Source organism: Dama dama, chromosome 20 (assembly GCF_033118175.1).
Source record: "Dama dama isolate Ldn47 chromosome 20, ASM3311817v1, whole genome shotgun sequence".
Taxonomy (NCBI): Eukaryota; Metazoa; Chordata; class Mammalia; order Artiodactyla; family Cervidae; genus Dama; species Dama dama.
Genome location: NC_083700.1, coordinates 116,785,836 through 116,801,989, shown reverse-complemented (window position 1 = coordinate 116,801,989; position 16,154 = coordinate 116,785,836). Strand labels below are relative to the sequence as shown.

The 16,154-nt window shown below is 56.8% G+C and overlaps 1 protein-coding gene across 2 annotated transcripts; it reads left to right on the top strand.

Annotated features, from left to right (window-relative positions):
- Positions 1-5,747: 5,747 nt before the first annotated feature.
- Positions 5,748-14,505, top strand: DTYMK (deoxythymidylate kinase). Of its 2 annotated transcripts, none has more exons than XM_061122692.1 (5): positions 5,748-5,949; positions 6,956-7,064; positions 10,441-10,531; positions 11,953-12,078; positions 14,245-14,505. In XM_061122692.1, exons 1-5 carry the CDS (start codon positions 5,772-5,774, stop codon positions 14,353-14,355), a joined length of 615 nt encoding a protein of 204 aa, XP_060978675.1. In that variant the 5' UTR covers positions 5,748-5,771; the 3' UTR covers positions 14,356-14,505. The 2 variants fall into 2 exon arrangements, with proteins under 2 accessions (XP_060978675.1, XP_060978674.1); XM_061122691.1 differs by having other exon boundaries at positions 5,750-5,949; positions 11,881-12,078.
- The last annotated feature ends 1,649 nt before the right edge of the window (positions 14,506-16,154 follow it).

The following is a 16,154-nucleotide window of genomic DNA, read 5'->3' as shown; positions in this document are numbered from 1 at the left end:
TGAAATCATAGAATGTGTAGCCCTTTCAGATTAGCTTTTTTCGCCTAGTAATATGCATTTTAAGTTTCCTCCAGTCCTTTTCATGGCGGGACAGCTGCTGCTTTTTTTAAAAAAAAAAATCATTTGACTGCGTCAAGTACTGCAGTACTCAGAATCTTCATTGCATCACGTGGGATCTTTCCTTGCGGTGCACAGACTCTAGTTGTGTCTCTCAGGCTCAGTAGTTGCAGGAAGCAGACTGTTGCTCCACAGCAGGTGGGATCTTACTTCCCTGACCAGGGATTGAACCCAGATCCCTTCTATTGCAAGGCAGATTATCAACCATTGGACCAAAAGGGAAATTGTGCACATCTCTTCTTAACACTAAAGAATATTTCATTGTACCACAGTTTATTCTTCACCTATTGGTTGAGTCCAGGTTCTGTCAAATTAGGAATAAAACTGCTATAATCATATATGTTCAGGTTTTTGTGTGCACACACTTCAATTCCTTTGGGTAAATACCAAGAACTATAATTGCTGGATCAGACTGTAATGTTTAGCCTTGTAAGAAACTGCCAAACGGTCTTCCAGAATGAGCTGTACCATTTTGTATTTCTACCAGCAATGAGTGCAAGTTCCTGTGGCTGCATATCTTTGCCAGCATTTTGTGTTGTTAGTGTTTTGGTTTTGGGCCATACAAAAAGACATGTAGCGGTATCTCCTTTTATTTCCAGTTCTGGAAAGCCTGGCGTGCTGCAGTCCATGGGGTCACAAAGAGTTGGACACGATTTAGCAACTGAACAATGACATGCAGTGTTAGGAACCTTTTCACGTGCATATTGCTGCCTGTATGTCTCTTTGGTGAGGCGTCTGTTCAGATTTTCTGCCCAGTTTTAAAATTGAGCTGTTGGGTTTCTTAACTGGTGAGTCATACTATCCACTTTTCTACCATTTACATTTTTAACTTAATATTCTTCGCAAATTCTGGCCAGTTCAGTTCCGTTCAATTGCTCAGTCATGTCTGCCTCTTTGCGACCCTGTGAACTGCAGCATGCCAGGCCTCCCTGTCCATCACCAACTACTGGAGTTCACCCAAACTCATGTCCATTGAGTCGGCAATGCCATCCAACCATCTCATGTTTTACTCAGTTTTATGTCATCCTGGTTACTAGATGTATTTCACTGGGTTACTGTACCATACTTTAACAGGCTGCTTATAGAGGAACAATATTCTGATGGGTTTCCAGTTTCTCATTACCATAAATGTTCTGGTGAACATTTGTTCATATAGTTGTATGTATTTGTCTGTTCTAGTTATCTACCTACATAATATACTTGTAAACTTAGTCGTTTAAAAGAAACATTTTATTGGAACTCAAAACTTCTATGAGGCAGGCATCCCAGCAAGGCTCAGTCGGGTTATTGTTTTGTTCTGTGCAATACGATAGAGATCTCCAGTGTGACTGGAAGGTAGCATTCAACTGGTACCTGCACCAGAGCACCTAGAGTGTGGCCTCTCCAGCCCAGAGCTTCTAGAGAGTTCTGAGAGGCCCTGGTGGAAGCTGCCAGACTGTGACCTCACCTGGGTCATCCCAAGACAACACCTCACCACAATCTGTTGGTCAAGTGAGTCCCTGGGGCCAACCCAGCCTCCAGGGGAGGGGAAAGTAGACCCCCACCTCTCAGTGGGAGGAGTAGCACTGCTGTGGCCCTATTGGTCAGCACATTGTCTTCTTAGTTCTTTAGGATTAATGCTCAGAAAGTGTGTTGCTGGCTCAGAGGGCATGTTGTAAGTGCTGGTATTTCTACATGCACTGGCCGAGGGGACAGTTAAACTGACACTTAACTGAGTATGTTTCTACTTCAGTTAACCCTAGATTTCATCAGGCTTTATTATCTTTGTTTAACATGATGGGGGAAAAAAAAGAACCGCAGTGTTTGTGTCCCTTTGATTTTAAGCGCGGCTAAGCAGATTTTCACAATTTGTTGGCTATTTGTAGTTTTTCTCTCACGGTATGTTCTTTACCATCATCTATGGAGAAATAAAGGGTAGTGGCCTTCACATATCAAAGACACAAGCAGTCTGTTTTCTTTCATTCACATAAGAAGACTTTATGAATTCTCTTACAAAGACCATTTTGCTGTTTAGTCGCTAAGTCATGTCCGACTCCTTTGCAATCCCATGGACTGTAGCCCACCAGGCTCCTCTGCCCATGAGATTTCCCAGGCAAGGATACTGGAGTGGGCCACCATTTCATTCTCCAGGGGATCCTCCTGACCCAGGAATTGAACCCACATCTTCTGCACTGGTGGCAGATTCTTCACCACTAAGCCACCAGGGAAGCCCAAAGACCATTTTAGAAACTGCAAAGATGAGAGATGATTCTCTCACTATTGTAGACTGAAGAAAAAAACTGCACAACCTAAACGTTAAGAATTAAGTTTTATCTGGAGGACTTTCTGAGAGACTGCTTCAAGGAGGTAAGGAAGGAATCAGGATACATGAGAGTTTTTGAGCAAAAACCACATAGTCAAAACATCGAAAGAGTACTATTGATTAACCAGACGTCTCAAGTGAGTCGATTTAACGCTTTTATGTGTATGGGAAGATGCAAATGTGGGCTCCCTGGACTCACTCCTCTGGCGTGCGCCTTAATTCTCTGCGGCCAGGATCCTGCTTCTCAGGGGCAGCTGCAGCCGCTGCTGGCTTGACAGCTGCCACGTCCTTTGTTGACTCCTACGGCAGGCAGCATTTTTCATCCCTGCTTTTTATTTCTGTATGCTGTGGATAAATCTTTGATAACAGATTTCACCCTTGGGACTACTGACATTCGGCCCAGTAGGCCTGTGCTGGGGGGGGCTCTTCCTGTGCTTGTCGGGGGCAAGCAGCACCCTGGGCCTCTCACACTGGATGCTGTCAGACCCGCACCCCAAGTCATGAGGGTCAGAATGTCCCCCACCTGAGAGCCAGTGCCTGAGGGTAAGGCTAAGCTACTCTAACAGAGAAACCCACCCAACTCAGTAGCACAGAAAAGACGGAACTTTACTTCTTCTGGAACAGTCCAGGCGGCAGGCAGCCATGTTCCACGGGGTCACTCGGGGACCCGGACTCCTCCCACTGTGGCATCTGCCCTCAAAGGGCCTTGCCATTGTCTTCCCAGTCAAGTAGAAACGCGAAGACAGGGCTGGGGGCAGAGGCAGAGGCGCAGTCTGCCGTGTGAAGGAGACACAGCACGGTGCCCGCGGCTCCTGGGCAGGGACTTAGCCACCGAGCCGTCTGCTTGCGGGCAGGGCTGGGAGGTGGCGTCCCATGGGGCAGTGGTGCGCCCAGCGCATCTCCTTCTGCAAGTACGTGAGTGCTGCAGCCTGAATGGCCCCCCTCAGAATTCACAGGCTGAATCCCTGAACCCGCAGTGTGACTGTGTTTGAGCAATAATTGAGGAAGAGAAACCAGACCTCTCCGCAGCTGTGCAGCGGGAAGGCCATGTGGGGACCCAGTGAGAAAGTGGTCATCTGTGTGCAACCCAGAGGGAGACATCAGCCCTCCTGGCACCTCGAACTTGGCCCTCCAGAACTGTGAGGAAAATGTGCTGTTAAAGCCACCCAGTTTGTGGCATTTTGTTCTTGCAACCCACAGGAAGAGGTTTTGATGGACAGCAGTGAAGACTGACGGATTCCTGGGATGGAAGGTGCATCACTAAGCAACAGGTACAGTCAGGGCTATAAGGCCTCTACTTAATGGAAAGTCTCAAACTCACAAAAGCAGAGAGAACCTAACAGACTCCATGTGCCCATGGGCCAGTTTCAGCAATTATCAACTTCCCTTCACCTGCCTCCAAGCAGACGCAGGCCTGGCACCTTAGCTGGGATCTCCTGCACAAAGCAGATGCGCTTGTGCCCACCTGTCAGGCCTCCCTGGTGGACCTGCACTGCTTAGGGCAGACTGTGCTGAAAAACAGCCTCGAGACTTGTCAGCGCAGCAGGGAACAGAGGAACTGGACATACAGATGCCCAGGCTCTCCTACTCGTGTGTCAGGGATGCGAGGTCAGGACCAGATACACGGAGGTACGCAGTCACCCTGTGGCTGAAGGACAAGCTAAGAGAACTGGTGAGTTGCTGACCCAGCATCTGAGATCACTAGCAGCAGAAACAGTTCTTGGCTGCCTAACTCTGGACTCTGTTATGTGAGATAACTAGCTATCCGGATGATTTAAGCCAGTGAGGCTGGCATTCTGGCTGTTGGTGTTCAGTTGCTGAGTGCTGCTTCTTTTAGCTAAGTAAGAAATTTCACTCTACGTTTGCTAGTTCAGTATTTCCTGCTATTAAAAGGGCATCCACGGCTCCCCAGCATGCAGGGGCAGGCCAGCCAGGCTGCCCCCATTTCCATGGGTGACCAGGAAGGCTGAGCTGTCACAAGCTGAGGTACCGCCCATGTTCCTGCCTGTCAGCCTGGTGATGTGATAGAAGGCTGTCCAACCTCAGGAGGGTCCCTACTGTAAGCCCTTCATCCTTTTGAAGGCAAGGAGATTAAAGTTTCAGAACAAAACAAGTTAATCAAAGGCAATACTGTGCTATTAGTGTATCAGTGACCTCTTGTAGATTGTACCGCAGTAACAAAATACCCCCAAGTCGCGGTGGACTCAGCTCACAGTTGTTTATTTCCGGCTGGTGCTCCCCGTCAGCGGCACTGGTGTAGCTTGTCTGTGTTCATTCCAGGATCCAGGGTGAAAAAGCAGCCCTAAGTGTGCACATGTGGTTCTCAGACTGGGGACTGGAAGTTGGGGGGTGGGGGGGTTACCTGCACAACAGCTTTCTTCCTGAAAGTGAGCTCCGGTTACTCTACAAGCTCAACATCAAGGAAGGAAGCCTTGGAAGTAACAATCTACCACCCTTCCAGGATCCACAACCTAATCAAGTAAGGGCCCATCAGGAAAACGGAAAGCTACCACAGGTGTTCTTGGGTCACAGCGAAATCAGGGGCTTGCACAAGTGAGGTGGGGGCGGAGAGCCAGGCCAACTGTTGCCACGACCTCAGCCCCAACATGAGATGGACCGTCTGGAGCTTGCGGGGTCCGTGGCCACCCCAGCCCCCGAGAGCTCTCGGCCGCCTCTAGTCTAGGGAGCTGGCGCTTCTCGAGGACTCCCTGGAGAGCAGCCCTCAATTCCACGGCCACATTTCTGGCCGTCTCCGGAGTTCTCCGCGGCCAATCCGAGCGTTCCAGAGTAAGTTCTGGGAAATGCGGCTCCCAGCACGTAACGGGCCTGACGCTGCTGTCCGCACCAAACCCCTAGGTTGAGGTCGGTCCCCCTCATGAGGATGCCTGGGGACGAGCCGTCGAAGGCCACGAAGCCCTGAAGGCAGGACCGCTAGATGGAAAGGCAGTGTTCGCGCCCATAGGAGGACAGCCGTCAACCTGACGGAGCGCTTCCGGGTGCCGAGCCGCTCGCCCTCAAGATTCCCGCCGTCGAGAAGTGGGCAACGGGAAGGCCCCAAGGCTGCAGCCGCGCTTTGGCAGGAAGAGCAGACACCCGCGCCAACGACGGCGGCCCGCGCGGGACACTGCGCGCCGACATTCTCGCCCGGAAGAGGCGGTGCGACAGAGGCACTCCCAGGCCAGTCGCGCCGCTTCCGCCGTACTAGTCCCAGCCAATCCGGCCACGGCGGCCCGTGTTAGCCAATCCCGGCGCGCGCCGCGCACGCCGGCCCACGTGAGCCAATTCCGGCGTGCGCCGCGGAAGCCAGCCCATGTAAACCAATCCCCGTGCGCGCCGCGGACGACCACGGCCAATGGGCGGCCCGGGCGGTCTGGAGCGGTGGTGGCGGGAAGACGCTGCGATGGCGGGCCGGCGTGGCGCGCTCATCGTGTTGGAGGGCGTGGACCGCGCGGGGAAAAGCACTCAGAGCCGCAAGCTGGTGGACGCGCTGTGCGCCGAGGGCCACCGCGCCGAGCTGCTGCGCTTCCCTGGTGGGCGCGGCGGCCGGGCGAGCGCGGGGTTCCGGGGGGCCGGGGATGGGGCGCGACCCGGGACCTCTCCGGGCCCTGAGGGTGGGAAGCGAAGGCCTCGTGGGCCTGGCCCGCCGTCGTAGGTCCGCGGGTCGGGGCGCAGGGCCCTTGTGGCCCCTGAGACTCAGCCGGACACGTCTGTGGTGATTAACGCGCGGCTGACGTGCAGTCAGGTCCTGTGTTTGGTGAGTCTCAGTACGTGTACAGACCAGAAGGCGTCTTCACAGCCAGAGTAATGACAGTCACCCCCAGAAGTTTCCTGGTGCTGCTTTGTAACCCAAGTCTCCGATTTGTTTTGGGGTTCCTCCGCCCGCCCACCCTTGAGTGTTTACGTTCTGACTGGTTTTGTGTCATACTTTTAATTTTTAACGTAAAACATTGGTCTCGAAAACGCTTGTAAGAATATCATCAATACTTAGGTATTCAAGAGAAGTTCAGGGTTTACAAACCAACGGCGACAGCAGTGGAGGGAAAATGCTTCCTTGAATATTTATTGTTCTAATCTTTAAGCCAGACAGTCTACAAATCTTATACAGTTGACCCTTGAATGACATAGGTATGAACTACTCGGGTCCACACACACACACACCGTTTTTCAATAAACACACAGTACTATGCAGTCCTGGGTTGGTGGACTGCAGGAACGGAGAACCTCGGATACTATGGGCCAGATGCAGCACTTAAAAATCCTTTTGGTGTCAAGGCAGGTCCTGGACCCAGTCCCCCTTGGTTGGCACTGCCTCTGATTGCTGCTTCCTACCTGAGTTCTCTCCTCCTAAAGCTTTGTTTATCCCAGTGTCTACACACTGCTGCCCTTCCTCATGTAAAGGTGTAAGCGTGTCCAAAGTTGTAGTAAAATAAACTTCAAAGTTAGACTTGGGTCAGGGCCAGAAGTTCTGCACAAACTCTTCTTAATGTCCATGGCGAGCCTGATCTCATTTTCTGTGTTTTTTCTCTCTTGTTTTAGAAAGATCAACTGAAATTGGCAAGCTGCTCGGCTCCTACTTGGAAAAGAAAAGCGAGGTGGAGGATCACTCGGTGCACCTGCTCTTCTCTGCGAACCGCTGGGAACACGTGTAAACACCTTGGCCCTGCCACCCTCCCTGCTCTGTACTTCCCCCGTGACTCAGTGCGGCTCTTGTTTCTGAGTGGCTGAGAGTCACGCTGGAGGCTGTACCTTTACACGTTCTTATACTCACAGATCCCCAAAGCTCTAGTTAATACCCCCCACCCCACTCCTTTTGTGACGTTAGGTCGTTTCAAATGCACAGAAAAGCTGATGGAGACATACAGAGCGTCCCCAGGTCGTCCGCCCCCACCCGGAGTCTCTCTTAGTTATGTCTTGAATGAACCAGTGTGACACGTCACTAAGTGAGGCTGACAGTTGTTGGGGTTTGCCCTCTTCCGCCCCCTCTTTGTTGTACATCACCTTGGTGGGATCCCTCTTTACCCAGTACCGTTGTTGACAGAGAGCCTGTGGGCACACTCCCAGGTGCTTCTGTTCTCATCTGCACACGTGTGTGTCGGTAACACGTGTGTCCCGGGAGGTGTTCTGACACGAATAAACGGGGTCCCTGTGGACAGATCGCCTCACGGCGCGCTTCCCAGCTGCCTCGCTCTCCTCTCAGTCCCTGCGGCCTGCTGTCCAGAAAGGCTGCCCCACCGTGGATGGAACGACGCCTGCTGGTGGGTGCCCGAGAGGCTGTGCCTGGCACCCTCCCACAAGCAGGCTGGCACTGCGCTCCCTCTGGCCTTGGCCGAGCCAGGGTCTTGTCTGGAAAGGCCTACCCCCTCCACATGTTAGATGAAAAGGAGACCACATTTATTTGTTTGTTCTTAATTTATTTTTTGGTTGCACTCAGGCTTGTGGGATCTTAGTTCCCCAACCAGGGATTGAACCTGTGCCCTCTAGGTGGAAGCGCAGAGTCTTAACCATCTCGCTTCATTGGCATCACCAGGGAAGTCCCAGTGAGGCCATACTTAGAATCTTTAGCACATCTAAGGTTCCTCGACCTGGGTGTTCTGATTTTGGTTTTTGTGGGTTAGTAGAAAATAACGTCAGGTCAGTTTAGATTGAGAAACAGGACCGCTCCCCTCAGCCCTGGCCTTGTCCAGGCGTGCCGGCCTGTGCGCCCCAGTCTGTTCTGCCACAAGTCCCCTTCAGGTCACCCCGGCCACTCCCATCAGATCAATTTTTCTGACCCACGGAAGTCCTTGGCTGACAGGTTGGATTCTGGGCCACTGTCTGGCACCGTCGTCAGCCAGCTGCGTGACCTCAGTCTTGCCTGGCGTCTCAGCCAGAGCTTCCTGGGCAGTGCCATGGGCAGAGTGCCCCTTGCCTGCAGTGCTGTGTTCTGCTAATGCCTCCACTTCCTCCCCGTCTGTCAGAACCTGCTGGTCCTCCAGGGCCATCCAAGGATTTATTCCTAGCAGTAAGCGTTCTCTCTTGCTTTCCGTAGCAGTTCAGCAGCACCTTCCCAAGCCTCGCTTTTAACAACATGTTGTCACATTTGTTTTACCCTTGCTCTCTTTTTAAAGATCGCGGGCTGTTAGTGAAATGCTGGGTTTGTGTTTCCTCCCGAGTGGATCTGGGCTTGCACTTTGGCCACGCTACCACAGAAGTGACATGGGTCCTCTCGAGGCCAGGAGTCCCCATGCAGGCCCACTGAGGCATCACTGGTGGTCTCCCCTGACTCCTCAGTGAGAGGGCTGCCGGCTCTGCTCTTCCACTGAGTGGCTTCTTCCTGTCAAGAATACTGTGTAAAAACACTCTTGTCAAGCTGACCGCTGGGTTCGCAGTGGCACTGCTGGTAAAGAACCCTTCTGCCGCTGCAGGAGGCAAGAGACTCGGGTTCGATCCCTGGGTCAGGAGGATCCCCTGGAGGAGGAAACGGCACCCCACTGCAGTATTCTTGCCTGGAGAATCCCATGGACAGCGCAGCCTGGCGGGCTGCAGGCCCTGGGGTCACAGAGTCGGACACGGCTGAGTGGTGTAGCACACAGTAGCCCTGTCTGAGGTGGTCACTGCTTCTCTGATGTCTTCATTCCTCCTACATGGACCAGCTAGGTTCTGTGTAAAGAGCTTTCCTGCTCTGCTGTCTGTCCGTCCACCATCACGTGGACTCAATGGGGCATCCACCTCTGCTGTTCGTTGTTTGCTGCTCAGGTTGTCCCAGACAGGGCCTGCAGGACCCCTTCAGGCTGGCTCCTCCGCCCCTCTGACGGGTCTGGCTTCCCGCGCCTTCTGCAGTAGCCGAGACCGGTTGCTGTCCTCTTGGTGAGAGGTGTTTAGCAGCCGACCTCTGCTCTGGGGTGCACGCTCACGTTGCGCACGTCTGTCTGATACCGACTCTCCCGTCCGGCGCCTCGGGCTCTGCTGGGCTCTGCTCACTTGGCTGCGTCCTGCCCGCTATGGGGTGGTTTCAGAATCGCCACCTCATCTGCGTTCAGCCTGGTCGAGCTCGAGGTGGCTGCAGCTCAGTGGTTAGAGCAGGACACGGGGTCTGTGTGCACATGTCTCAGACGTGCTTTTCCCTCTTGCTGTGTTTTCCTTTGGGATCCGGGTAGGTTCATTTAACTTTGTGTATCATTTGGGGGTTTTTTCTCCCCATTGTTGACCTCAGTTTTTGAATACATGAGACATGAAATGGTTCTAAGAGTCAGAGTCACATAGAAAGCTCGCTGCCGTCCACTGTGGGTGAACAGCTCCCTTGGTTTCTGAGGTCGGCGGGTGCCTGTTGTCTGGATTCACCTTCCGCCCAGCACGGATGTCCCACCCGTGCGCTCTGCTCGGCCTGGTCAGCGACGCGTTGGGGGCGTCCTGTGCTCGGCCGTGGGCTCCCTGCCTGCGGGCTCCAGAGGTTGTGAGTGTCAGCAGTGTGCACTCAGGAGCGATGCTGCGGTGAGGGGCCCGCTCCCTGTTCGAGGCCCCCCCCCAGCCCGTCTCCTCTGGCGCCGGGCATCAGCGGGCCGTGCTGCTGGCGATGGTGTGGCCTTTGTGCCCGTCTTCCTGAGACCCCGGGCCCCCTGTGGAGAACATCCTCGGCCCCCGCTGCCCACAGCCGACCTCCCAGGAGGGGACACGAGCATCTGTCGTCCCCTCCAGGCCGCGTCCACCCTTGCCTCCCCTTGCTCCAGCTTCTCCCTGCCCGCAGGGCCTGGCCCCTGTGCCTGACGGCCGAGCTGCCCCTGCGCCTCTGCCAGCAGCAGCTGTGTGCACACCCCTGGTGGACTTGCCTCTCTGTGCCTGGCGTTGCTGGGCTGCCCACGTGGCATCTTGGGGAGAAGATCCAGAGCCTTGGGGCATGAAAGCCCGGCTACATGTGGCCACCTGGGTGCGGCCCTGCACCCACTTGGTGTCTGAGCTGCACTGTGTCTTCAGGACGCTTTGAGCCTGAGACTCAGGAGCTGTGAAGCTGGGACCGGGGCTCACAGGCTTTCCCTCTCTTGTAGGCCGTTAATGAAGGAGAAGTTGAGCCAGGGCGTCACCCTGGTCGTGGACAGATATGCCTTCTCCGGAGTCGCCTTCACCAGCGCCAAGGAGGTGAGTGCCACTCGGCCCCGTGTGTAGTTTGTACCCTGTTTGGGCTCTCTGACCCCCTGTTCTCCCGGTCACTCAGACAGGACGAGCAGCCTCTTCTGTAGCTGCGGGTTGTCCACGCCGATACAACTGCAGTTTTAACTCGGCCGACACATTTCACATCAGTCACGCAGGGGGTCGGTGAGCAGACCCATTTCATCCAGCATCTTGTTTTCATGAGAGACGGTGAGAGTATCTGGGGTGCTGTTCTCCCGAACCCCCACTCCAGGGAGCTGCTGTTTCACAGGTGCAATGGCCTGTGTGACTGCACGGTGCTTTGTCCTGCCTCTTATTTAGGATGTTCAGACATACCCCAGCAGAGAAAGGGCACCCCCAGCTCCAGCACCCGCCTCAGCGCGCTCATCTCCGTGACCCACCAGGCACGGCGTCCACCCCCGTGAGCTTCTCGGTGCACATCCCCAGGAGAGCTTTGCACACCCTCGTCCCAAGCCCGGCGAGTGGGCAGCCATCCCCGAAAGTCCTCAGTCAGTGCCCAGATGCTGTCTGTTCACCTTAGGTTTTTACAGTTAGATTGAACCAGGGCTTGGCTAATTAAGGTCCATTCTTGAAATGTCCCTTGACGCTCCATATATAGGTTTCTACTTCTGTTTCCTTCTATTTAAACATTTAAGTTTATGTTTGCAAGGCTCCTGTCAAGGCATGGTGTCTTACAACAGTCTCTGATTATGGTTAATTCACAAAAGGTTGCAGAATGCTGACCCTTTAATTCTGCCTGTTTTCCGGCACAAGCAGCTGGGCCCTCCTTTAGGAGAGCCCTCCCGAGGTACTTGCCCCTCGGCTCCATCTGTGAACGTCTCATGGGCTCGGGAAGGGTGGACAGGTGCCCTCCGCCTGTGCTCGGGGCTCTGAGCCCACAGTTAGCTTCTAACCCTCAGGCCTCAGTGTGGCCGTGGGTCACACACTGCCTGGGGTTTCCTCCAGAATGGAAACACTGCGAATTGCGAGGGTGAATGAGAGGGGACATGCCACAGAGGGCATGCAGGGCACTGGCGAGGGTCTCCAGGGCTGTGGGTCTCTCCCTCCTCGGGACGGGGGGCCATCCTGGCCTGGCTGCTGCAGCCCCGTGGACTGGCTGCCGTTTGGCTGGAGGGTGTGGGGTCCTGGGCCCGGGGCGTCCTGTGGACGGAACACAGTCTCAAGAGAGAAACCACATGAGGCCTAAAGGACACCCGCTGTCATGTGAGAATTCTCCCCACACATCCCATCTCCCTCTCCCCCATCTTGGTGAATCTGGAACCAGAAATGAGACCACGTTACGCTGGTCCCCTCTCAGGGTGGTTCTTTGTCCCCAGAATTTCTCCCTGGACTGGTGTAAGCAGCCGGACGTGGGCCTCCCCAAGCCCGACCTGGTCGTCTTCCTGCAGCTGCAGCTCGCGGAGGCGGCGGTGCGGGGCGAGTTTGGCCGCGAGCGCTACGAGAGTGGCCCCTTCCAGCAGCGCGCCCTGCAGCGCTTCCAGCAGCTCCTGGCAGACCCAAGCCTGCCCTGGAAGGTGAGTGCCACCTGGGCCCTGGGGCTGGTGCAGGAGGGGCCGCTGCCAGGCCAGGGGAGTCGGGGCTGCAGTGCGGCAGCTTGCGTGTACCTGGGTCCAACGAGGGGCCTCCCATGCCCTGAGCACGGTTCCAGCCCTGGGCCGCGGGGGCCAGGGGCCATCCCCGTTGCCCCAGCCGCCACCTCCTGCATGGTCCCCACGGCCTCAGGGCACTTCCAGTCCTGGCCCGTCTCCAGCCTCCCTGCAGGTGGCATCCATGGGCGCGACGGGCCGCACGCCTGCCAGTTGGGCTCATGCATCTCCCTGCCCTTGGTCCCTGCCTCCCAACTGCCCTGCTGAGTGGTGTGGCCAGGGCTCCCTGTGCAGGTTTAAAGCACACACCTGACCTTGCCGTGTGTCTCGGGATGCTCAGGGCTGGAGGGAAGGGTGTGCTTTTCCCCAGGCAGAGGCTGCAGTGTGGGGCCTCAACTGCCCTGCCCTCTGCTGGCCGGTTCTATCAGCTACTGAATGCCAGAGTTCTCTCTTTTTCTGGTTTTCTTCATTTCCTTTTTTTTTTCTCTTCAGTTTGTTCTCACCAATTTTTTATTTTTTGCCACGCCCTGTGGCATGAGGGGTCTTAGTTCCCCAACCAGGGGTGAAACTCAGCCCCTTGCAGTAGAAGGCAGAGCCTTAACCACTGGACCACCAAGGAAGTCCCTCTCTGGTTTTCTTTTTAAGTAGTTCTACGTGGTGTAGATTATCCATGATTCATACTGCATTTCAGCACCGGCTGGGAACAAGACAGGAAACCACAGCATCAGGAGCGGGGAAGGGAGGGACCAGTGGCTGCCTTTCTGCCAAGCTGTCTTCTCAGCTGGGTTCCCAGAGCTCTAGGAGCTTCGATGATGTTCCTCGTTAGGGCAGGTCCCCTCATAGGAGTCTTGGCTCCTGTTGATCTGAAAGTTTACTTTAGTTTTTTTGACATCTTTAAAGCAGTAACAGACAGAGACAAGTTTTAAGTCTAACAAGGAACTCTTCCGGGGACCGTTTGACAATAAGTTTCAGTACCTGACGTCGTCCCATGTGGACCTGGGTCGTTCACACGGGTCCTCTCCCGCGGCCCGGATGCCGGGTCCCCCCGCTGAGCTTTGTAAGCACGGACGTGGTGCCCGGCTCGTGGCTGCTCTCCTGCCTCTGAGCGTCTCAGCCTCGGTGTTTCTGAAGGCCCCGCAGGTTCCTCGTGGCTGAGCCTTAGCTTGACTTCGTGCGTGGAGTCAGGTTGTCGCCTTTGCTGGGTGGTTGCTGCCATGTCACGGGGCATCCGCCTTCAGCATGTCCGTTCCAGCCGTGCTCACCTGCACCTCGGTCAGGTGGTTCACGGTGACGTCCCTCTGCGTTCTTCTGAGGAGGGGCTTTGAGACCACGTGAAACCCCAGCGCCCACAGACTGGTGTGCAGGGCTCACTCAGCAGCAACCTGCCTTCCTCACCGTCCGAGGCCCATGCTGCCTGGGTCTGCCTCCGGGAGGCCCCTTCACGCTGGCCCCTTTCTGGTCCCGTGTGTCATGGTCTCGGCTCATCCTGGGCCTCCCTGGCCCAGTGTCTGCAGTGGCCCCGGTCCCGTTCTGTGGAGAGGCCCGCGGGGCACATGCACGCGTTCACGCAGGAGCGGCTGGGGCCGCCGCCTCTGAGGCCCACGTGGGGGTCGCGGTTGTCTGAGGGCCTCTGTTCCTGGGGCTTGTCCAGAGTTTGCTGCCCACCCCGCGGCTGCCGAGAGGCTCTTGGTGCGCCCAGGGCTGAGCCTTGGCAAAGGAGGGGCCCCGGGCATGCCCGCCCTGTGTGCCCAGTACGTGGCCCTCAGGTGGAGAGCGGTTCCTTGTGGGCTGGCTCCCCGGTGACCAAGGGTCCCGTGCCGTTCACCTGGGCGGCAGGGTCTCAGCAGTGGGGCTGCAGGTGGGGAGCAGCGGACGCAGACCTGCCTGGGGCTCCGGGCAGTGCAGGCGCAGCCATGGAGGGGGCTCATGCTGCCCTCACCACGTCCGCTGCTGGCACCAGGCCACGGGGCTGCCACAGAGCGCGGAGCGGTTCGGTCCCCTGGCGAGGCTGGGGGGTGAGGAGCCGAAGCCGTGCCCCCTGGACTAGCCCATGCACTGCCAACGTTAACGCCTTGTGTCCCCTGCCCCGCACAGACGGTCAACGCCTCCAGAAGCATCGAGGACGTCCACCGGGAGATCCGCGCGCTGTCTGAGGACGCCATCCGGGCCGCCGCGCACAGGCCCCTGGGGCAGCTGTGGACGTAGGAGGCCAGCCACCTGTGCCCCAGAGACGCTCGTAAATCACTGTGCTTTCCTCACTGAGGTCTGACAGCTGCGTCCAGCGGTCGCATTGGGGTCGCTGAAACTCTAAGCATGTCCTCAGACGTCATCAATAAAGACAAGGTGGAGACGGTGGCGGCGGCTGGGGGCCCGGTGCGGTGCAGCGTCCTTGCCTGGGGCCCCTGTGTTGTTGGCCTGGCCCGGCTGCGCCTGGGCTGAGTGCCAGCCTCGTGCTCTGGCCTGCGGGGCCCGGCCCAGCCGTGTGGGGCAGCATGTGTCTCATCTGAGCACATCTGGCACATTGCTGGTCATTCTGTTGAGATGGGAGACGCAGCTGTATAATCCTCTGCGTCCTGTCCCACGGTTACTCTAGGACAAGCCCTGCGGTGGGCAGGGTCCCTGTCTACAGGGCGCTGTGGGGCTCGGCGCCTCCCGGGTGTGGGCAGGAGGCTGGGTCCCAAGCAGAAGGAGACCACGTGAGAGGTCCAGGGGCTGGAGCTGGGGGAGAGCCCCCGCCCCCCTGCACAGTGGTGCTGCCTGTCCACGGGATTGGGCAGGGAGGGGTAGCCCAGCCCTCGCGGGAGGACAGAGGGGCCAGTGTCCCTGCACCTGCATTGCTGTGTGGCTGCTTCACAGAGGGCCCCGCTGCAGGCGCCAGGCCAGCCTCGGGTGCCCGCTGGCCTGAAAGGCCTGCGTGTGCACCCACCCAGCCAGCAGCACACACTTGAGATCAGGGCAGCAACAGTTACGAGGCATGCATGGAACTGGACCGCTGCATTCAAGAGTGCTGAGGTCGTCCACGGGGGTGGTGGGCAACCCCCACGGCCTGCATTCTGACCTTTCCACACGACCAAGGCCACATGCTGGGGGGCGAAAATGCAGCATGGGCAGGGGTCCTGAGTGCTGGTCGTCAGGGAGGCTGCAGGCCGAGGCGGGAGGCCCCTGACGGGGAACCCTCTGGCCCAGGTTAGGACGGGGCCTTATGGTCCCTCGAGGCAGAAGGGTCTGGTCAGGGGAGACGAAGCTGGCCGGGGGGGGGCGGTGTATGCATGTGGGGTGCTGGGCCGGGGTGTGGGATCTGGAGAAGAATTGGCCAGGGCCCCAGGGAAGCCCTGCTGAACTCTGACCTCCAGAGTCCTGAGAGGCGCCTCGGCCAGAGTGTGGAGGCTCCAGAAGCCAAGCGGGCTGTTTCTAGAAGCCAGGCCTCGGGCTCCGGCTGCGGCACTTCCTGTCTGGCTCTGGCCCCCTTGAGCCCACAGCAGCGGGCAGACGGGCGGAAGCAGGGAGTGAAAGGGCTCAGTGTAGCTCCAGCACTCCCACCAGGACCTCCCAGGCGTGGCAAGTGGCCTTGCTCAGTCCTTGGGGGTGACCAGAGGCACCAAAGGGACGCTGCTCAGGGAGCCGCCAAGCGCCCAGCACCGCGGCCACGCCACGCCCGTGAGGAAGCGGCAGCCTGACCTCCCTGCGCGTCACTTTAAACACAAACCACACGAGGTGGGAGGCGCTCAGCTGCCGTCGTGTCTGACTCTGCAACCCATGGCGTGCAGCCCGCCAGGCTCCTCCGTCCACGGGATTCTCCAGGCAAGAGTACTGGGGTGGGTTGCCATTTCCTCCTCCAGGGGATCTTCCCGACCCAGGGATCAGACCTGCCTTTCCTGCACTGCAGGCGGATCCTTTACCGCTGAGCCACTGGGTGGTTTTTCCAGTAGTCACGTACAGATGTGAGGGTAGGACCATCAAGAAGGCCGAGAGCTGAAGAACTGACGCTTTCAAATTGTGGTGTT